The following is a 23,313-nucleotide window of genomic DNA, read 5'->3' on the forward strand; positions in this document are numbered from 1 at the left end:
ACTTATGGATTAATTAGCAGGCTATAAGTGAAATTCAGTTTTGGTCTCCTTTACAGGAATAGCTATTCAGTCAGACAGAACCACTTATCACGTTTTGCAGTATCTCCTGAGGAAGTCAGAATCTGAGCCAGCATGAAGACTGAATCTTGTCTTTGGTCTGATTTATAACTGTGCTTTTATTCTAACCATGTGCAAGGTGGAGGTTATAGCATGGAAACTAAAACCTTAGTAAGTGTGATTTTTATTTTAGCTATTAAATAATAGCCTTTCTAATAGTGAAGTTGTCTTAGAGTTCACACTACATGGGGTGTGGGCTTGGCAGGCAGAACATAAAAGACTTCCAGAGTAAAAAGACAGCTTTCCAGTTTTGGGAAGAATCCCTGAGAAAGAGAGGGAAAAGTATCTGTTACTCTACCTATGATTTCTTTCTCTTTTTTAATTTAAAATTGGTGGGAGCCAGGTTAGTGGCACATGCCTGTAATTAATCCCAGCTACTTGGGTAGCTGAGGTAGGGAATCACAGTTTGAGGCCAGCTCGGGCAACTTAAGTGAGACCCTGTCTCAATGTTCTCCCTGCCCCTAAAAAAAGAAAAAGAAAAATTGATTAAGATGAGTAAAGAAAGGATTTAAGGAAATGAAAACATTGGTTTTAATGTCTAAATTTAAGCCATTAAAGAAGTCTTGATTGGGGCTGGGGATGTAGCTTAGTGATAGAGTGCTTGCCTACCATGTGCAAGGCCCTGGGTTTGATCCCTAGTAATTCATTGTTTAAACTTGCCATGTAAATTTCTTTATTTATGAATTAGTAAGCTCACTGTAGGATTCTAGAAACTTTTAAATAATGAATATATTTTAGTATGAGTTGAATTTTGAATATATTTTAAAATTTCAAATGTTAAATAATAGTCAAAATTATATTGGCATGATTATGCTGATAGTTATTTCAAGAAATGTTCTATCAATTTGATTTTCCCAAGTATTGGTAATACGGGTTTGATTTTTTTAAAGGCATTCTTTTAAATTAATTAATTAATTAATTTTTATATGGTGTTGAAGATCAAATCCAGTGCCTCACATGTACTAGGCAAGCTCTCTACCACTGAGACACAACCCTAGCCCATGGGTTTGCTTTTTGTGCTCCACCGAGAACTAGATTTTTCAGATACAGGATATCAAGAAACAATCTATTTTATAAGGTTACTTTGTTAATTATGATGATTACTCCTCAATGTCTTTTTTCTACTTGTGCTAATTAAAAGCAGTGAATAATTGATATTTTTAAGCTGCTTTTCTTCCATACCAAAGAGGATAGAGATTACTTTGATCTTCTGTAGTCGTGAATCAAACATTATAGTAACCTAGATAGCATGATCTATGTTGTTTATAATTTGAGAATGATTATGTTTTGAGGTATTATTTAGTTTGTATGCTTTTCCTTTGAGTCTTTTTAACTATTGGATACTTTTCTAAATTGATGGTGATGACCAAGCTGAAATTATGACCAAGCTTTCCTATTATGACTTCCATGTTTTAATTTCTTCCCCTTTTGGAATAAGTGTCTTTATCTCCCGCCTATTTCTTGCATTCCAGAGTACAATTTCATTAAATCCTGAGATCTAAGAGTTTTCTTTGGAAATTTATCCCCTGTATCTCTATGGAAATCCAAAAAGAAAAGTAAAATAATTTAGTATAAAATCTTACATACCTCTTTTGAGAAATGTATATTTTATAAGTTGAAGGATACATTTATTTTGGGGGCAGATTTTAAGAGGTGGAATTAGTATTTTTTTTTAATAACCATGTCCTAATTATTTATAGCTTCCTGCTTGACATAACTCACTTCAAGAAGTGCACAATGTCAGAACGTGGAATTAAGTGGGCTTGCGAATATTGTACGTATGAAAACTGGCCATCTGCAATCAAATGCACTATGTGTCGTGCCCAAAGACCTAGTGGAACAATTATTACAGAAGATCCGTTTAAAAGTGGTTCAAGTGATGTTGGTAGAGATTGGGATCCTTCCAGCACCGAAGGAGGAAGTAGTCCTTTGATATGTCCAGACTCTAGTGCAAGACCAAGGGTGAAGTCTTCATACAGTATGGAAAATGCAAATAAATGGTCATGCCACATGTGCACATACTTGAACTGGCCAAGAGCAATCAGATGTACCCAGTGCTTATCCCAGCGTAGGACCAGGAGTCCCACAGAATCTCCTCAATCCTCAGGATCTGGCTCAAGACCAGTTGCTTTTTCTGTTGATTCTTGTGAGGAATACAATGATAGAAATAAACTGAACACAAGGACCCAGCATTGGACTTGTTCTATTTGCACATATGAAAACTGGGCCAAGGCTAAAAAATGTGTTGTTTGTGATCATCCCAGACCTAATAATATTGAAGCAATAGAGTTGGCAGAGAGTGAAGAGGCTTCTTCAATAATAAATGAGCAAGATAGAGCTCGTTGGAGAGGAAGCTGCAGTAGTGGTGGTAATAGCCAAAGAAGATCACCTCCTACTACAAAACGAGACTCTGAAGTTAAAATGGATTTTCAAAGGATTGAATTGGCTGGTGCTGTTGGCAGCAAGGAGGAACTTGAAGTGGACTTCAAAAAACTAAAGCAAATTAAAAACAGGATGAAAAAGACTGATTGGCTATTCCTCAATGCTTGTGTGGGTAAGTTTCTCTTTTCTGCATTTTTAAAATTGAGATGGGAAAAAGTATTAAAAATTACATGAAATAGAAGCAAGGTTAATAGTAATATTGAGCTCATTCCGTGTGATAGTTGTACTCAAAAGTATTCATACACAAGAATTTATATTTGTGATCTTGTCAATTTGGTGCTAAATTACATACATTTAATTGTGTACATGTCTCTGTATCATTAGGGGAGAAGTTTCAGGTTAAAGCAAACTTTTTACATATTGTTAGAAAAATATACCTGGAGTTTGAAACTGCTTCTCTATTTATTGTAACAAGATGTGACTGAGAAACACCAGCTGCTATTTCTCAGTGTTTGTAAACAGTGTGAGCATCTTGTGATGAGAGGCTTTAGTCAGATGTTAAAAATATCACAAAAATGTGTGACTCCAAGAAGTTGAACAAACATAATATTGACCTTGAAAGTGCTGATGTTAATTTAACATGAATGCCATGTAGTAAATGTTTGCAAACTTCATGGAACAGATGTCATGTAGCCAGCTGATCCTATAGTTCAAATCATGATTTGTGTATATTGTGTTTTTTAATGTTTTTGTAAGGAAATTTGAAATTTTCGACCCAGTTACTGGGTCATAGTTGGTAAAGGACAAAGACATGAGAGCAGGGTTTTCATCCAGTTATTGACATAGTTATTTGTGAGAGTTCATTATTTGTGATATAATACAAAAGCTAAGACTATACTTTTCTGTACTATACCATAGTTTCAAGGATTATTTCTGTAGTTCATTATAAAAGGTAACAAACGTACACACATATCTTGAGTAGATTGGGTGTTTGATATATATATATATATATATATATATCAAATTTTTAGAAACTAGGAGATACAAAAGGGATTTATTTACTGTCAAATTTTATTGAGATCAGATTCATATAACAAACCACACCATTGTGAAAGTGAATAATTCAGTTTTGTTCATATTTATAGTGGTATGCAACCACTACCTCTGTTTAGTTCAAAACATTTTCATCACCCAAAAGGGAATCCTGTACCAATTAAGCAGTTAAATTCCCATTCCCTAACTGCCAGTCTACTTTCTGTCTCTGAGTTTACTTATCATGGATATTTCATATAAATGGAATTTTACATTATATGACCTTTAATTACTTGAACGGTTTGGAACACTCTCAAAATAATATTTTCAGGCTTTAGCATACTATGCATCCTTTTACTACATGGTGGTGTTAAAATACACATAGATTTACAGATAAAAATGAGCTAAACTTCATTTTTAGTGATTCTTAACATTTCGGTGTCATAGAATCTTTTAGGAATTAGGTTTATAGTTTTTTAATTAAGTAAATCTCAGGTTGAGAACCGCTTGATATTATGGTTTATTGAAGCCTTAAAAAGCAATTTTCAAAGTATGTATACTAAGCATCAAATTGTATACTGAGTGTAAATTATAAGACTTTCTTGTTTAAAATTGGAAAAAAAATTCCATCCTCAGGCCAACTTTGTAGCTGATAAAATGGAATGAGGAAAGTTGAATTGTTGAGAAAGCAAAAATAAACTAAGCATCAGTAGTACTGAACGGGCATTTCTTACTAGTTGTTGTGTATGTTTCTCACCAGTCATCTTTATGTGGTGAGAGGATTGTGGGGGATGGCAGTGCAAACCTGACATCAGCAAAAGTGGATTCTGGGAGCTAGGATGGTAAAATCAGAGATGAGAATTTAAATTCAGTTGACTCTGGAATGTCTGTTGGTGCCAGATGTTTTCAGGGAGCTCACTTCAGCACTCCCTGTAGTCTGCCCTTCCCACTGGATAGACAGCATTGTACTGAGAGAATATGGCAACACTACTTAATTAATACATTGATTTTCTTTTGTTATTGTTTGGAATCATTCCCCTCTGGCCACCTCTCCCCCAACCCCAACACTGAAGTGCTTTACTACTGAGCCATATCCCCAGCTCTTTTTATTTTGAAATAGGGTTTCTCTAGGTTGCTGAAGCTGATCTTCAACTTTCAATTGTCCTGCCTTAGCCTCCTGAGTTGCTGTTAATATAGGCGTACACCACTGCTCCAGGCTCACTTTCCTTTTAACACATGAATCTCTGTGTTGCAGAATTTGCTATGTTGCCTCCTTTGAATCTTCTCAAATGGTGCCTTCTCAGTGAGATCCTCTTAACTGCTTTATCTAAAATTTCATCCCTGTCCTATACTCCTTGCTCCCAGTTTTTTTTTTAATATTCTTAAGTTTTAGGTGGACACAATATATATTTTTTTTTTGAGTGGAGAGAGAGGGAGAGAATTTTTTTTTTTTAATATTTATTTTTTAGTTTTTCGGCAGGCACAACATCTTTGTTTGTATGTGGTGCTGAGGATCGAACCCGGGCCGCACGCATGCCAGGCGAGCGCGCTACCGCTTGAGCCACATCCCCAGCCCCGACACAATATTTTTATTTTACATTTATGTGGTGGTGAGGATTGAACCCAGTGCCTCGTGCATTCTAGGCAAGCACTCTACCACTGAGCCACAATCCCAGCCCCTCCCAGTTTTAATTATATTCTTAACAGTCACTTTCTGGTACATTTGGTAATTTTGGTTATTATTTGTATCTCCTCTAAAATTTAAGCTTCCTTTGAGTATCAGGAATTTTATCTGTTTTGTTCACAGCTATGTCCTAATGCCTAGAACAGTACCTGCTGTGTATCAGATATTTATTAACCAGTGAAAAGGCTTTTTAGAAACCAAGGTTTGAACAAACAGACCTGTAAGGATCCTGTCACTCTTTTGAATTTCTAGATTCATTGCTTTCTTAGCTTTCTCTATCTTGCACTTTACAGACTACTTGGACATGACCCAGTAAAGCAAACTCTACTTTTCTTTGGCTGTCAGGATAACACTGAGGTAGTCAGTACAATAGTTTTTTAGTGGTTAAGGGTAGACACACCTTAGTTCATTACCAAACAACATTAAATTTCTTCATCTTTGTACTTGCACTGATGGCAATATTTGATTTTAAAAAGTCATTCTATGTGTTTCTTAACTTAAAGTTGTATCAGATAAAATTTTTACATGAAACCGTATTGTCATTGGATCTATAACTTCATAGTTAGCACTTTGTTTTCACTTTTTTTTTTTTTTTTGACTGTGCTGGGGATCTAATCCAGCTCAAAGCTCTCTACCACTGACACATGCCCCAATTTTGTTTTGCTTCTTAAACAACAGTTTTTCAGTAATCTTTGTTATATTTAATTCATCTAGTGCTCCTTCTAATGAAAATGTGAAGGAGTTGAGATTTGGTGAGAGGTGTTAAAGGTATAGGGGAAAAGAACTAAACCAGGCATGGTGGTGCATGCCTATAATCCCAGTTATTCAGGAGCTGAGGCAGGAAGATCCAAAGTTCAAGACTAACCTGGACTGCATAATGAGACTGTGTCTCAAAATAAAATAATAAGCTCTGTGGTGTAACTCAATAATAGAATGCTTGCTTACTTAACCTGTAAGGCCCTGGGTGCACTCCCCAGCTCCACAAGAAAATAACAGAAGAAAAACCCCTACAAGCTTAAGGGCTTGGTGGTGTGGCTTAGTGGTAGAATGATTGTCAAGCAAGCACAAAGCCATAAGTTTGATTTCCACCAAACACACTTATACATGTGTGTACATGTATACATGCAAACACAGAAGAATCAAGCTTATATAGTAGGTACATGTTGAAACTGGAATTTTTATGCTCAAGTGTTTGGTTGCTCAGTAGCAGTAGCATGAGCACCTTTCAATCAGTGATGCCTTCTGGTGCTCTGAAGTTTTGGGGTTACCTGTATTGTTCACTAATATTTTCTGTTGAGAATCACTGATTTGTGGGCTAAACTAGAATCTCTTTTATGGAGGAGTAGGCTGAAATGGAATCATGAAAATTGTAATCCTGATCATTTCTGAGCAAGATTGGTCACACTTCCAAGATTTTGACATGTCTAAAATATAGAAAATATCTTGGAATTGATTTTTTTTTTTCTGTCAGGTTGTCTATGAAAATATTTGTTGGATTTGATCTAATTTCCTTCTTTTATAACTTGTTGAAAATTAGTATTTGAGGTATTTTCCATATTGATGCCAATTGTATTTTTGGCCCTTTGCTAGAAACTGTGTACTATGTCATATGCAATGTATCCATGTTAGAGTGCCAGATGTAACTGTAGAAATATCTACATGTGAATAGTACTAAACATATCTGAAGGTTTTTTCCATCATAAACGCTATATTCATTTTAACAAAAATTGGCAATGCCTGGGCTTATTACATTTTAGAATATTCTTTCTGATTTGTTCTGGTATCTGTATTAAGAATTGTGTATATGGGCCAGGTGTGAGAGTGCATGCCTGTTAATCCTGGTGGTTTGGGAAACGGAGGCAGGAGGCTCGTGAATTCAAAGCCAGCCTCAGCAACCTAGCTAGGCCCTAAGCAACTTAGTGAGATCCTGTGTCTAAAAAAAAGGGCTGGGGATGTAGCTCAGTGGTTAAGCTATCCTGGGCTCAATTCCCCAGTTACCCCCCCCCCCCCCGCCCCAAATGTGTATGGATGGACATTTGCGATTTGTCAGTTGAAGGTTTTTCTCAAGAAAACAAATTGTTAAGGTTGTTTTGGTGTTATTTTTCTTTCTCTGGAAAACTGTTGTAAAACGTAACCTTGTATATTGATATTTTTTTCCCTAGTTTGTGTTTTTTTTTTTTTTTGTACTGGGGATTGGAACACGTGGGCTCTTTTCCATTGAGCTACACCCCTAGCTCTTTTTACATTTTTATTTGGAGAACAGGACCTTACTAAGTTGCCCAGGCTGGCCTTGACCTTGCAGTCTTCTTGCCTCAGCCTACTCATTTGCTGGATTACAGATGTGCATCATGTACCCAGCTAATTCTTAGTTTTGAAATTCACGTCTGGTCAAACAAAGGGGATATTGTTCAGTCCAAAGGAAATTAGGTTGACCTTTAAGTTAGTTTTGGGAGATTTTTTACTATGAACTTTTGTGATTAAAAGGTGATTTATATCAAAAGTACTATGTCAAAACAAAATGAAATTCCTGTGGTGATTTTACCTATTTAAGACATCTTTGGTAAGATTTTCTAATTTGAGAAAACTCTGGACATACAAATGCTTTTGTAGAAATGAGAGAAATTGTGCAGAAATAGGAGGCTTCTATTCTTGAGTTCTCCTTAGCTTTAGAAGTTATTGATCTGCTTCACAAAGATATTTTTATCAAAGCCTTATCTGAAGATACACATAGTAGGGGGCTAGGGATGTGGCTCAAGCGGTAGCGCTTGCCTGGCATGCGTGCGGCCCGGGTTTGATCCTCAGCACCACATACAAAACAAAGATGTTGTGTCCGCCAATACCTAAAAAATAAATATTAAAAAATGCTCGCGCTCTCTCTCTCTCCCTCTCTCCCTCCCTCCCTCCCTCTTTCTCTCTCTCTCTCTCACTCTCTCTTTAAAAAAAAAAAAAGATACACATAGTAAGTATCTTGAAAAACATATTAATGAGATAAATTAGTGTCCACATTTGTATTTTGTTTTTGCCTACTATTGGTCTTATAGGTTCATTCCCCAGTGTACCCCTATGGGTTTTTTGGTGATTGACATGACTGATTCAAATAGCTGGGCAGGTAGGATAATATGTGGTTTCCCAAGTATGTTCACAACCTCATCTCCAGAAACTATTGGTTTGCTACTTTACATGGCAAAAGATAGTTTTGCATACATGATTAAATAAAGGATCTTGAGATATGAGAGATTATCTTGGATTATCCAGGTGGCAATGTAATCACAAAGTTTTTTCCTTACAAGTCAAAGTGAGAGAGAGGAGAGTGTGTGACACCAGAGATGTGAGAGTGGAGAAGTGGAAATTCAGGGCTATGAACTTAGAATGAGGGTAGCTGCCTTTAGAAGAAAAGCCAAGGTTGTTCTACAGCTTCCTGAAGGAGGAGTACACTTGCCAACACCTTGATTTTAGTTTGAGACCCAGGTTGAACTTCTGATTTTTCTCAGTAAGAGAAAAAGTCTGTATTGTTTGAAGTTAGTAAATTTGAAGTGATTTGTTAGGGAAGCTATATGAAATAAATACAAATAGCTGTTTTTCCCCACCCCCAACAAATACCATCTTAATTCGCCAATTTCAGAAAGCATTTCACCAGTTGTTGGCGGGATTGAGTTAATTGTTTTGTAATATAAAGAAACAAGTTGTGGTAGAAAGACTGACTTGCTCCATTTGAGGTAACCATGTCCTCACTCTTTTCTAGACAAAGGCAGTAGAGGTGCTTTTATCTGCTAGCTGTGGTTGAAAGGAACACTGTTACTGGAACTTTTTAATAATGTTTTATGCCTGTGAATATTACTGTTTTCAGTAATATTCTTGACTTTAAGTCAGCAAAATAAATATGCCTACATGAAGCTGATTGATGTGGCCCAAGTTGATCTGTACTTGCCAATAATTTACAACATTGCAGGATGAGGCCCCATTATTTGAACTTTTTTTTTTTTTTTAATGTGGCATTTCTATTCTTTTTGCTTTGTTTGTGTTGGCTTGTTTCCAGCTTGGTATACTAGAGCCATTTGGGCAATCTATTTTTCATCTTTAAGAATTTTTCCTGTTCTGTGAAATTGCATTGCAGTCATATTACTTCCATATTGGTGGCTCAGTAGCAGATCTTTGTTGTGGTAAATAATTTTTAGAGCTCATTTTCTGGAAGCTAGAGAAATTGTTCACTGTTTTGTTAGATTTAAATTATGGTTATTTTTTGAATGCTGGATTATAAACTTTGGTTTTTATATTGATGCCAAATTAAGTTTTCTGTTGAAAGATACTCTTCTGATGTAGTGTTCTTTTTCTTTTTCTTTTCTTTCTTTTTAAAATATATTTTTTATTTGTCGATGGATCCTTAATTTATTTATTTATATATGGTGCTGAGAATCGAACTCATCTCCTCACACGTGCTAGGCCAGCACTGGCCATAACCCAGTGTTGTTTTTCTTAATACATTACTTTACATATAAATGAAAGAAGAGCCAGGTAAAAGGTAGCTCTTGGATCTTACTAATAGTCTCCTACATTTAAAACTATCCAAATACACTATGCGTGGTGGTGCATACCTGTCATCCCTGAAATTCAGGAGTCTGAGGTAGAAGGATCACAAGTTTGAGGCCTCCCTCAGTAACTTAGGGAGACCCTGCGTCAAAATAAAATCAATGAATAAATAAAAAGGACTGGAGATGTGGTTCAGTGTTAAAGTGCCCTTAGGTTTAATCCCCAGTACACAAAACAGCAAAAACTATCCAGTTGCTCCCTTTAAACAACAACAACCCCAAAACCAAAATAAAACAAACGTGATTTGATGGAAAATACTGTATTAAATACTTCTAGTAGAATCTAAAATATATGCAGACTCTTCTAGCAAATCTTTGGCAATGTATCCATAAAAGGAAACTCAACTCCTAGAAATGCTGGCAGTGCTTTGTATGTCCTTGGATAATTCTGATACTCTAATGAGAGAAGTGTGTGTGTGTGTGTGTGTGTAGTTATAAAAATTGCAGTATCTTTTCACTATACACATTATTGCTTGTAGATTTGTGCTCTGTTCAAGGTAATTCATATTAATAGGTAGTAGAATTACTTTTAGCACCATGGAAGGAATATTACCTTTAGGTTATTTTTGTCTTGTTTGATTTTTTGGAACTTGGGATATAAAATAATAGTTTGTCATGATTTTAAAATGAATTGAGAAAATTTCCAGCAATATAAAAGATTCTAACCTGTAGGGAAACATACACATAATTAACCGTTGCTGGGCAGTTTATTCTGGGATTTGAAAATATTTCCTGGTATGTGGAGTAAAAGAAAACTTCTGGGAAAATAGTGTGTCTATTAAGGCAAATGGATGGTGATGGCAGGCCTAGAACCCTAGCAGTTGATCTTCTGATTGTCTCTGGTATGCTAAAACACAGTTTCTAAAATACAGTTGATTACACAGCCTTGCCAAATGGTAGTGTGTGCCTCCTATGCTGAGAAAGAGAGTGTATCTTGTGGTTCTTGATTATATGATACTGACATTTGAGTCTACATCATTGACTTAATAAATGATAATACTGAATTAGGAAATTTGGAAAGTTTTATTAAATTATGTCTATTATAGTAGGGGGGAAATACCAAGAATAGATACTTGAGTTTAATTTAAAGAAATGTAATAGTTTCTCCTTTTTTTTCTCCTCACCTCCAATCCTGCTGGAGATAATCACTTTTCACCATCAGCTGTTTATTCTGAGAAATTTCATAACACACTGAATACCACATACATTTGACATAGATTTTCCAGATACTACTTTGTTACATTTGATGTCTACATTTGATGTCTGTGTTTTCCTCTCACTGGTGCGTTTTTCCTGAAACACTTGAGAATTAGCTGCAGACATCATGATAAAACATTGCCCTAGAATACTTTTGCATGTGTTTTCCAATAACATGGACATTTTTTCTACCACATATAATCACTCAGGAAATTTAATAATTTAAGTCCATATTTAGTTTCACAAATAGTTTCAGTAATACTGTTGCCTCCATCCTATTCAGTCAAAGCCAATACACAGTACATTGTGTTTAGTTTTATCTGTTGAGTCTCTAATCTAGATCAGTACCTTTTTTAAAAAATTTACTCTTTTATAACATTAGGATTTTTGAAGAGTCTAGTTTTGCAGAATGATTTTCAATTTGAATTTGGAGGTTTCGTTGAGTCCTCAATAGGGTATTTTCTCCTGCCCTTCTCTCTATATATTTGTATAATTTTTTTTGTTGTTTATTTTTTGTTATGGGTGAATGAGCCCTAGGCCTGCACATACCAGGCATGGCTCTGTCTCTGTGCCACATGCCTAGACTTTTTTAAAAATAGTTTTTAAAAGTTTGAAATGGGGTTTAAGTTGCTGAGACTGGTCTTGAACTTATGGTCCTCCCACCTTTGCCTCTGGAATAGCTGGGATTACATGTGTATGCCAGCATTTTTTTTTTTTTTTTTTTAAGGAGTGAGAAGAATGCTACATGGGTAAAATAGTTTTGAGTGCAGTATCTCTAATATCTTTGAATAATACCCTTGTATCATTGAGTTTTTTCAGTTAGTTGTGGTAAAATATGCATGACATACATTTTATCATTTCACTCATTTCAATTTAATTTATGGTGCTGGGCATTGAATTTATAGCCTTAAATATATCTTACCACTGACTATTCCCTATTTCCCATTCCCCACCCTTATTTTTAAGTGTATAACAGTAGTCTTGCATCCATCATCACCATTCATTTCCAAAACTGTTTTCATCTTGCAAAAACATTAAACAGTAACTCCTCATTTCCCCACCCCAATCCCTGACAACTACTATTCTTTTTGTTTATGAATTTGAGTAGTTAAGTATGCCAAATGAATTAAATTTATACAGTATTTGCCCTTTTATTACTAGCTAGCTTACTTCACTTAGCATAGTGTCTTTAAGGTTTGTCTATATTTTGGCATGTGTACGAATTCCCTTCCTTTTTAAGACTGAATAATATTCCAGTATATGTATATCATGTTTTATCTGTTCATCAGTCAACAGACATGGATATAACATTTTTTGTTTTATCAAAGTTAGAAATTTCTACTGGCTTCCTCTAACAATGTATGAGTTTAGTGGTTTTTTTTTCTTAATAGAGCGGACTGTGCATATTATAGAATATTTTGATATAAGAAAAGCTATGAACAAACAAGAATTTATAATCTCACTGCCTGGAGGAAATTTTTGTGTATTTTCGGTCTTTTTATTTACTTACTTTTAATGGTTGAAATTTATATTGTATAATCTGTCATTCATTGAACCTTATATTTTCAGATAAAATGTTTTCATCTTTTAAAAAAATGAATGTGAAATATAAAGAGGAGTTTTCAGAACTAAAGTTAACCTATTACTTATTAGCCAGCAGTATGAGACTCCCTGTGGAGTTCTCTCTGAGGACTATTTGTTACTAAGGGCAACAAGTTATCCCATTTTATTAGTTATTTGTATTTTGTCTGAGTTGTTGATTCATGTCTTTTATTTTCTTTGTGATTTTTTACTAGTTACATGGTAGCTATATAATTATAAATAATATGCATTTTAAAATACTACCAGTCATGTTTATTGCAAATATTCTTTTCCCTTTTTGGTGGGACAGTTTATTGTAATTAACATTTGCCTTTTTTCTTTTTGAATTGAATATTGAATACAGAGGTACTTTACTGCTGAGCTACATCCCCATCCCTTTTTATATCAAAGTTATTTTGAGGCTTTTATGTACATAATTCGCACACATATATTACATATATACACATATATTTTTTTCTTAATTTTTTAGTTGTAGCTGAACTCACAATATATTTATTTTTATGTGGAGCTGAGAATGGAACCCAGTGATTCACTTGCGAGGCAAGCACTCTATTGTTGAGCTACAACCCCAGCTCCTAAATAGTTTTATTTAAAAATCTGACAAAGTCACTTAATATATTTTTTAAATTATTATTTTAAAAATTATTTTGGAAGTAACTACTCCCCCCCCAATTATTTCTAAAAATTGTCTGTTTTACTTTTTCATTGTTTGTTGGTTCATTGATTCATTAATGCATTCATTTATTCATTGAGTGTGTTCCCAAGCGTGGTGAAAGTCGTTGTGAGACTCAGAAACTGAGTTTATGGTCTGACAGGAGACTATATTAATTCAGCAAACCAGTGTGCTGCAGAAGTGTGGAGTGCTAGTGGAACATGTAATGTGATCTCAGTAAGAGTTTTGGAGAAGGCTTTTAGTGACATCTTGGCTGAAATCTTGGAAGAGGGAATGGTATTTCAAAGGAAATTGCATTAGTGTTAAGACCCCAGAATCAAGAAAGCATGTCATGACTGATAACCTGGAGGGGCAGGGGGAGCCATCAGAATGAGTGCTATGAGACATAAACCTGCAGAGAATGCTGAACTACAAGGTCTATTTACTTAGGGAAGGAAATTTGGCTCTCTGTATAATGACAAAGGTAAATCTTTAAAAAGGGAGGTTCCATAATCAGATCTGTGGTGTAGGAAAACTACTCTGACCATAGTGGAGGAAATTGATGAAGGAGGGTCAAGCACTTGAGGCAGGCAGACTGCTCAGGCAATTATAGCAGTTCAGGTGAGAGAGCATAGTCTCAGGCTAGGCTAGAAGCAATGGAGTTGGGAAATGAGGATGTATTAAGAGGTACCGTTGGCAAAACTTGAAAGAACTTGGAGGGGAAAAGGAATTAAGAAAGATAACCAGGTTTTTGGCTTGGACCTCTGGGTTGGATAGCGGTGTCATTTTTAACGAGCACAGGAAGAGGGCAAGGTTGTTTTATTTTTTATTTTTTTTATTAGTTGCTCAAGACTAATAAATGATATGTCAATGATCTTGACATATCATACATTTGATTCAAATAGGGTATGAATTATCATTTTTTCCACGTGTACAGATTGCAAGATCACATTGGTTATACATCCATGTGTATACATACAGCAATCCTAGTATCAGTTGTATTCTGCTGCCCTCCCTATCCCCCCTCCCCTCCCCTCCCATCACTATTCTCTACCCATTCTACTGTAACACTTATCTCTCTCTCTCTTTTTTTCTTCCTTTCCCCCTCATACCATCGTATATGTATTTTGTGAACCCAGGAGGGTCTCCTTCCGTCTTCCGTGCAATTCCCCTTCTCCCTCCCTTTCCCTCCCTCCCTCTCTTCCTTGTTTCATGGTAATCTTCTTATGCTTTTCCTTCTTACTGTTTTGAGTCACCTCCCTTATATCAGAGAAGATATCCGGCATTTGTTTTTTAGGGATTGGATAACTTCGCTTAGCATAATCTGCTCTAGTGCCATCCATTTCCCTGCAAATGCCATGATTTTGTTATTTTTTTAATGCTGAGTAATATTCCATTGTGTATAAATGCCACATTTTTTTAATCCATTCGTCTGTTGAAGGGCGGGCATCTGGGTTAGTTCCACAGTGTAGCTATTGTGAATTATGCTGCTATGAACATTGATGTAGCTGTGTCCCTGTAGTGTGCTCTTTTTAGGTCTTTTGGATATAGTACGAGAAGGGGAATAGCTGGGTCAAATGGTGGTTCCATTCCCTGCTTTTCTACGGAATCTCCATACTGCCCTCCAAATTGGCTGCACCCGTTTGCAGTCCCACCAGCAATGTACAAGTGTACCTTTCCCCCCACATCCTCGCCATTATTTGACTTCATAATGGCTGCCTTTCTTACTGGAGTGAGATGGTATCTTAGAGTGGTTTTAATTTGCATTTCTCTGATAGCTAAAGTTGGTGAGCATTTTTCTGTGTACTTGTTGGGCTCCAAATTCCTTAATAGGACACCTATAGCACAAGAGTTAAAATCAAGAATCAACAAATGGGACATATTCAAACTAAAAAGTTTTTTTCTCGGCAAGAGAAATAATAAGGTAAATAGGGAGCCTACATCCTGGGAACAAATTTTTACTCCTCACACTTCAGATAGAGCACTAATCTCCAGAGTATACAAATAACTCAAAAAGTTAAACAGCAACAACAAAAAGGCAAGGTTGTTTTAAACATGATGTGGTGAGGGATGTCTAATGTGTTATGCTGCGAGGGCCTGAAACTCTTGGGCAGAACATACTACTCCATTTATGTGGATACATGTGTTTGAGCCATAAGTATTTATGAAACTTGTAGAACAACCTTCTCTTGCAGTGGCCAATTATAGGGACTTTCTTGTTTTGTGATTCTAGCTGGGGATCTTATCAAGATGATCTAATATTTCTTCTAATTTGGTAATTTTGGGTATATTTTTGACTGGGAGAATTTTAAGTGACTATAATATGAACAATATAAAGTTATGAAAAGTCATGGGTTTTTCCTTTTATTTTCAATAAATAACCCCCTGCCTATTGAAATGTTTACTTACCATAGTTTTTTTTTTTTTTTAAAGAAATTTTTTTTTAAAATTTTAATATTTATTTTTTAGTTTTTGGCAGACACAACATTTTTGTTTGTATGTGGTGCTGAGGATCGAACCCGGGCCGCACGCATGCCAGGCGAGCGCACTACCGCTTGAGCCACATCCCCAGCCCCATAGTTTTCTTAATTGTAAAAGAGGGTAGCTATAGTCTTTCCAGTCCTAACTATAATACTAAATCCCAATTCTAAAATTTGATTCCAAATTCAGCCAGGATGACTTGAAATTTTTATTTTGAAGTCAGATTTGATGGCTGTGTGAGTGTGACTCTGGCATATGCTATTTATGTGAGTTTCAAAATATGCTTTTAGGGGCTGGGGGTTGTTGCTCAGTGGTAGAGCACCTGCCTAGCATGCACAATGCAGCAGCAGCAATCCCTCCCCACAAAAAAAAAAAAAAAAAAAAAAAAAAAGAGAGAGAGAGAGAGAAAAAGAAAGAAAAATATACAATTTTTAGAAAAATCTTAATTTCCTCAAGTGACCTTTATAATGTTCCATAATTCATTAGCATTTATACTCCTCTCTGATCACTTGCTCCAGAGATAACTTTTTCCTTTAAATTCTTCCATTATTCTTCCTGCAGTAAATTTCCCTGCACTTCAGGATCTTCTTTCTTAGAAAGGTGTCTTTCATGACTTTGGGGATTTATATTTCCACAGCAGTTAACAGTCAGATCAAAGATGTAAGGAGGTAAGAGCTCAGAAATATTAATGTTCTCCAACAGTTTGTCAGTTAATAATAGGACATTTAAAAGGCCTTAGAGACTATTTGACTCCTTATTTCATTGAGTTGTCTTGTTTTTCTAAAGAGAATTTTAATAATGGGGAAGTGAGGTTGTTGAATAGTAGTTACTCTTATTATAGATTAGATTATATTTAATAATTTTTTCCGATTTCTGATTATCACCCCCCCTTTTTTTTTTAAGTGTCACTATTTTATAGCATTATTCTGGCATTAGAAATGGTAAATCGTGTTACTATTAATTATTGTCAGCAGTGAACTAGGAGGGGTTTGTTTTGCTCAAAACTGTTTCTGGAATTTTCTCTCTGTTTGAAGGCAGACTTAAAAATATTGAGGTTATTTAAATTAAAATGCAGCTTATGTTTGAGTATTGAAAGTTTGCTGTGAATATCTACATCAGGTTTATGAATAAAGTATAAATGATTAAAAAGAAAAGTGTTACTAAGTGGTCTTCTTTCTTATTAATATGCAAAAACAATTAAATGAATTCAACTCTGGGTAGAGGAAAATGACCTAGACATTATATCCAGCCTCATCTGCATCTTTCTACTGACCATGATATAGGACATTCTGAACATTACCACTTAAAACTAACTTTTCTTTTTAAGGGTTCCTGAAATTGTGCCTGCTGACTCCAGGTCCACCCTGACCCCACAGCATAAACCATGCTGTGATGTCACAGCTACCATAGAACTCCAGGGTAGTGTTGAGCTGGCCCATGTGGGCTCAGGTAAGTCCTGGCTTTTTTTTTTACCATTTGGCATTCTTTTCAAAGTGAGTTACCATTATGATTTTATGTCATAAAGGAAAATAAGGCAAAACTTTGAAAACTGTGCCATACATGGGGGAAAAATAAGTCTATTTTCTAAATATCTATGAGCCAGCTTCATATGCTAACCAACGGAGTTCCATAGTAGCTGTGAAGTCCTCGGTGACTTATTCTCTTGTGGCTTCAAAATACTATAAGCTCATGGCCCAGCTCATAGGACAACATGAGCTGCTACGGCAGGTGCCGCCATTTTTTTTTTTTTTTTTTTTAAACTTTGTAGCTAGTAATGTATAACACAGTATTTTTCACTTACTCTTTAGATCTTTGTGTTTTTAAAACTGTATTAACACTTTTCTTTGTAATTATGTGACTCTATTTAGCTAATTATGCATTTATTCAATCCTTTTGAATGTATGATGGTACTGCAAGTTAGTTTTATACTGGTAATATTCTCAGAGCATCCTTAGTTGGTTTTTTTTTTTTTTTTTTTTGGGTTGTTGTTTGCCTTCATTGCATGGAGGAGGAAGGGACAAAATGTTTGCTAAATTTAAAAAGTATTAAGAGAAAGTTTCTCGAGTTATTCTTTAAGGCATTGTGAGTTGGAAGTAACTTAGAAGAAAGCCATATACAAGTCGTCATCTCTTTATTTTCTCTCGGAACATTTCAGTACCCCCCCCCCTTTGTTCTATAAAGTGAGATTTTAGCACTTAACCTTTATATGCTATCTTTTCCTGCCTACCATTTCTTCTGCTTTTCTCTACTTTCTTTTTATCCATTATATTAAAAGTAGCTCAAAGTGTATTGTTATGTGAAGAACTCCGATATCTTGTAAGATTTTTTTGAATATGCTACGATGTCCTCCCTCCCAGTTTAAATTCTTTGAATATGGTTCGAATTCTTTTAAACGTCATGTTTGTAGTGAAGCATCATGAAGAAATTGCCTAAGCTTTTCAGTAGTTCTCTTTGAACAGTATATAATAAAGATATAACAAAAATTGGGCAGTTAGTGACATTCTCATGAAATTTGTAAAAAGTTTACTGATCTTTGTAGCTGAAAATTCACGTCACTGAAACCATAAGTTCTTATTATGGGTAAAGAAAAGAATGGAATCATATATTCCTCAAACATTAGACAATAAGATATTTTTTTTAAGTTGTCTATCTTTTGTCTATACTTCCATGTGTTTGTGCTAGAAAGTTTGGAGAATTTTGTGCTGTGAAGAGTGGAGAAGAGTCTATTCTGTTTTATCCTCATTTTCTATCATTTTGTATTTATTCTATGCTAAGGAATGGGCACGTTAGCTTTTCTGTAGTTTAAGGTAGAGTTTGGAATGAGAAGGAGTAATTGAGTATTTTTGTTATTTTGGATTAGACCAGATAGAAATTTTGTGTGTGTGTGTGTGTGCGCGCGCGCGTCTGTCTGTCTCTCTCAGCGTTACTGAGATATTGTTTATATACCATGCATTTCATCACCATTTGCAGATTTTTGTTTTTTTGAAGTACTTACTTTGAAAGCAGAATGGGTGATACTGTAAATCATAGGATTGTAAACTTCAGTGTGCTGTTTTAGATTAGTCTCCATCTTCCTGCTACCCCTAATTTGAGAAATCCCTCAGAAAAGGGCTGGGGATATAGCTCAGTTGGTTGAGTGCTTGCTTCACATGTTAAGTCCCTAGCAACACACACACATACACACACACACACACACACACACACAACCCCCCCAAAAAGAAATCCCTCAGAAACATTAGAAAAGAAATAAATTCTTAAGAATTTCTAAGGTGAAATTCTTTTAGACTTCTCCTTTATGGTGAGTTAGCCAGGAATAGTAAAGACAGTGATTTAGAAGATCTCCTTCTTCCACCCAAAGAAGGAAGTCATTTTGTTATTTAGCTTTAGATTTCCTCATGTTTGTCTTTTAGAAATAAATATATTTGAATATAGAATATCACACATACATAGCATACACATAAATATATATGTATATACAGATCTTCCTCTGTTAGGTGAATTGATCAAACTTGGATTGCTTTTGGGAGAGCATGGAATAATCATATGTAACAAATAAATTTTATAAATACATATATTTTTAGGTTTAAGCTGAAGACCATAAAACATGCAATGATCCTGCTACATCCCGAAATAGTTATGGCTTTTTTTTTTTTTGAGATGGAGAGTCTGTATTGTGTAAGTGATCTCCAGAGTCCTGGGACTATAGATGGTGTGCTACCATGCCTGCTTTATCTTGAAAAATGTATGTCTGGGGATAGGGGGCAGGGGGACCTTTTTGAGGCAAAAGCATATTGACTTGCAAAAAGGGTCCATGACCCTAGAGTTTGCAGACTTTTGAAGCTGGCCATTTATGACTCAAAAGTGTTATTAGAAAGGACTTTTTTGAATATAGGAGGTATGTTTTTATTGTCTTTGTGTTTCTCATATTGCCTTGAACCAGTGCTCTTTCAGTAGATATGGAAATTAAATTAAGGGGGGGTTTGGTGCAACCTGTAAGGAATATCTATTTACCTTAATTCCTAATGCAAAATGCTTTTTAAAAATCATACTATTTTCAGCTAGTATTATCATTCTACTCACCAAATTTAACAAATTTGTTTTTCCTGCTGTAAGTTAAGAAACAAAATTGTTTGGTTTTATAATCTTGGGTTTGGGGTCCTCCCCTCTTATTTTTAGTAAATTGCAAGCTAATGTGGACATTTCTTTTTAAAGGGTTGATTTTTATTGTCAATATAGTTATTACTTTTACCTAACATTTTTGGTTAAGATTAATAAAATGGTTCATTGGGAATTTTGAAGTTCTCTGTGGATTTGGAAAAAGTGATACTTGTTTCATTCTCTTGTCTCTAACTTGTTTGTAATGTTTTAACATACCTTATCAAAAATCATCTGGTTTAATTTTTACTTTAGTAACAATTAACAATTTGAAATAGGTGTATAGAAGTCTTGGCATATATATATATATATATATATATATATATATATATATATATATATAATATATATAATTGGGATGTTTTCCCACTCCCACTCATTCAGGCTGCTTTTAGAAAAATATGGAACGCTTCACAATTTTGCATGTCATCCTTGCACAGGGGCCATGCTAATCTTCTTTGTGTCATTCCAATTTTAGTATATGTACTGCTGAAACAAGCATTCTGAGATTTTGAAATTAAAATTTTTGCTAACTTTCACATAACAATGAAAATGGTTCCAGTCCCTAAGTTGTTTCACAATTAAGAGCAATATGGAAAACTCAGTTCTCCTCTCCCCACTTTGGATTTTGGTTTAAGAATGTAGTGTAAGGGGGCAGCAACAGCCCAGTATCAACTGGAAGCACCTCATTGCCTCCTTGGTTTCTACAGTTAGGATGACTGCAGGCCCAGAACAGGGGCTCAGTATGGTCTGTGAAGTCTGGTGTCTCACATTAGGTTACTGATTTTTCATCCAGTTACTGTATCCTAACATTTCCTTTAAACTTTACCAGAGCATGGAGCCAGCACTGATGATGGTAAGGTAAGTGCTAACTAGGTAGTTCTGGCAAGAAATTTTTAAAGGGAGGGAAATCTAATTTTTCTTATATTCTTCAGGACAATAAGTGATACCCCAGGATCCAGGAAGCACAGAGAAATGTTTAGAGTTTGGAGTGAATGCTACAGGTTTTTGCTTTTTGACGAAAGATAGGATTAAATGCTTTTCTATCTTGATGCTTGTTTTAGGAGTCGTAGAAGGTGATTTAGCTGCCATAGAAGCATACAAATCATCAGGAGGAGATATAGCACGCCAGCTTACTGCAGATGAAGTACGCTTACTGAATCGCCCTTCTGCCTTTGATGTTGGCTACACCCTGGTACACTTAGCCATACGTTTCCAGAGGCAGGATATGCTAGCAATATTGCTTACAGAGGTAAGTGTGGCATTTTGGTTAAATGTTCTTTTTAAAAATATACATACATACATACATACATTTATATATTTTTATGTGGTTCTGTGGCTTCAACATAGTGCCTCCCAAGTGCTAGGCAAGTGCTCTGTCACTTTCACATGTGCTAGGAAAGCTCTCTACTGCTGAGCTACAACCCCATCCCTAAATGTTCTTTTATATTAATTGTGGTGTTAATTTTTATTTTTGATATAATGTTTCTCCAAACATTTCTTATGTTTTAGCTATTTTTCTCCCTCTTTAAAAAAAATCACATTAAACTCTAAGAGTTGATTTCAACAGTATAAATTTCAAGGGTATATTCTTTTTTCTCCTTCCCTTGAAATGAAGTGTGGTTATGATGCTTGGGTTGGCCTTGACCTTGTGGGTTCAAGTAATCCTCTGTCAGTCTCCCAGGTACCTTGGTCTGCAGATGCACAATATTTAACCCAGCAGTGTATGCTTTCAAAGCATGATGTTTTGCAAGAATACTTGAATCATGGTATTTGATGGGATGTGTCTGTTACAAGTTCAAGTTATTGGGCCAGGAACATAGTTTTCAAAATACCAAACCAAATTTGTGATTCATAAGAATGCATTTTATTTTAGGCAAGGAGTTAGTGAAAATGAATAATTTAAATGTAATTAAAACAAAATTTCCATTTAAGTTCTTGGACCCTCAGTGAAGAACTTTTAGCTTAAGGTCCCATAAAGTTGAAGAGGTGAAAAGATGAGAGGCAGCTTCATATCCTGCTTGAGGATGATGGTGAAGGGGAATGCTTGGAGGCCATTCTTGAAATGTCTGAGCATTTGGTGTTATGGTCCAGGTTATTTTTGGAAAAGTCTTTCTGGTTTTTGAAAGAGTCTGAGGGATAGCCTCTTGGAAAAAGCTATTTTTGAATTTACTTTTGGTATTCATTTTAGCAGTGTTGAAATGAGAGTTGTAGTCTGAAAATGTTTGATGTTTGGTTTCTCGTGTGTGTGTGTGTCTCTCTGTGTGTGTGTGTGTCTGTGTGTGTGTGTACACACATACGTATATTTAATTTTGGTATTCGTATTAAACCCAGGGGTGCTTAACCTCTGAGACATATTCCTAGCCCTTTGTAATATTTAATTTAAAGTCAGAGTCTTGTTGAGTTGCTTAGGGCCTCACTAAGTTGCTGAGGCTGGCATTGGACTTGCAGGCCTCCCGCCTCAGTCTCCTGAGCCGCTGGGATTACTGGTGTGTGCCACCATGCCTGTCTGGTTTCCCATATTTTGAGTGTTTTTTGACTGTTGGATTCATGGAGTTAAGATGTGGGAATTTTCATAGTTACTGATAATTGTAGCCAGCATAGTCTAGTGTACTTGCATTTTCTTGGTTACTGGTAATCCTGGCCAATGCATTCTGATAGGACTGAATTTTCATGTAGGAGCTTTCAAAATAATTATGAATAGTTATGCAGCTGTTGGAAACTCTGTTACTTACAAATGAAGTTAAACTCTCCACATATAAACATAGATGACATCATCAGTAAAACTTCTTGGAGTGGTTTGCTACAAGATTTGCTGCTCTAGACTCTACTTGTAACTGGAAGGCTGCTGTTAGGTAGGTGATGTTACACGTTGCTGTCACTGAAAATTGAGCTGACTGGCTCACTCAAGGATGGCACCAGACTCTTCTACTCACTAACAGACACCTTTGATTTAAAAATTTTCTATATGTATGTTTTTTGAACTCTGCATACCAAATACAACTGAAACCTAAGGTGAAATCTTTGCAACATTTGTTGCCATTTAGATTTTTTTTTTTTTTTGCTACTAGGGATTGAACCCAGGTGGGCTTAACCACTGAGCCACATCCTCTACTCTTTTTTATTTTTTTATTTAGAGATAGGGTCTTGCTAAGTTGTTTAGAGCCTCATCAAGTTGCTGAGGCTGGCTTTGGTCTTGGCCTCCAGAGCCACTGGGATTATAGTGCCTCTGCCACTGGGCCTGATGGCTATTGAGCATTTTAAAAGGGGAAGAAAGTTCTAGTCACCTGAGCCTTGTATTTCCTTGCTTTAGAGGCCTCTGTAGTAGTACTCACTACAACAATGTGCACAGATCCTCTGCCAGATTTAAACTTAGATTACAAATGCTTTTTAAAAAAATTCTGTGGTAACACATGGGGAGAAGG

At 35.6% G+C, this 23,313-nt stretch overlaps 1 protein-coding gene and 1 non-coding gene across 5 annotated transcripts in view; one reads left to right on the plus strand and one right to left on the minus strand.

Moving 5' to 3' along the window:
* Zranb1 (zinc finger RANBP2-type containing 1) overlaps positions 1-23,313 on the plus strand; it is a 50,872-nt gene that overhangs the window by 16,648 nt on the left and 10,911 nt on the right. For 3 of the 4 annotated variants that reach the window (XM_077105490.1, XM_077105491.1, XM_077105492.1), the window contains 3 exons: positions 57-228; positions 1,818-2,671; positions 20,953-21,140. In XM_077105490.1, coding sequence (XP_076961605.1) covers positions 188-228; positions 1,818-2,671; positions 20,953-21,140 — 1,083 coding nt within the window. In that variant the 5' untranslated portion in view covers positions 57-187. The remainder of the gene's footprint in view (positions 1-56; positions 229-1,817; positions 2,672-20,952; positions 21,141-23,313) is intronic. The other variant, XM_077105493.1, reaches the window with a different exon arrangement.
* On the minus strand, positions 20,284-20,390 carry LOC143638075 (U6 spliceosomal RNA). The gene has a single exon (XR_013154535.1). It is a non-coding gene; the product is annotated as a U6 spliceosomal RNA (small nuclear RNA).

This window comes from Callospermophilus lateralis, chromosome 15 (assembly GCF_048772815.1).
Source record: "Callospermophilus lateralis isolate mCalLat2 chromosome 15, mCalLat2.hap1, whole genome shotgun sequence".
In the NCBI taxonomy this organism is placed as follows: domain Eukaryota; kingdom Metazoa; phylum Chordata; class Mammalia; order Rodentia; family Sciuridae; genus Callospermophilus; species Callospermophilus lateralis.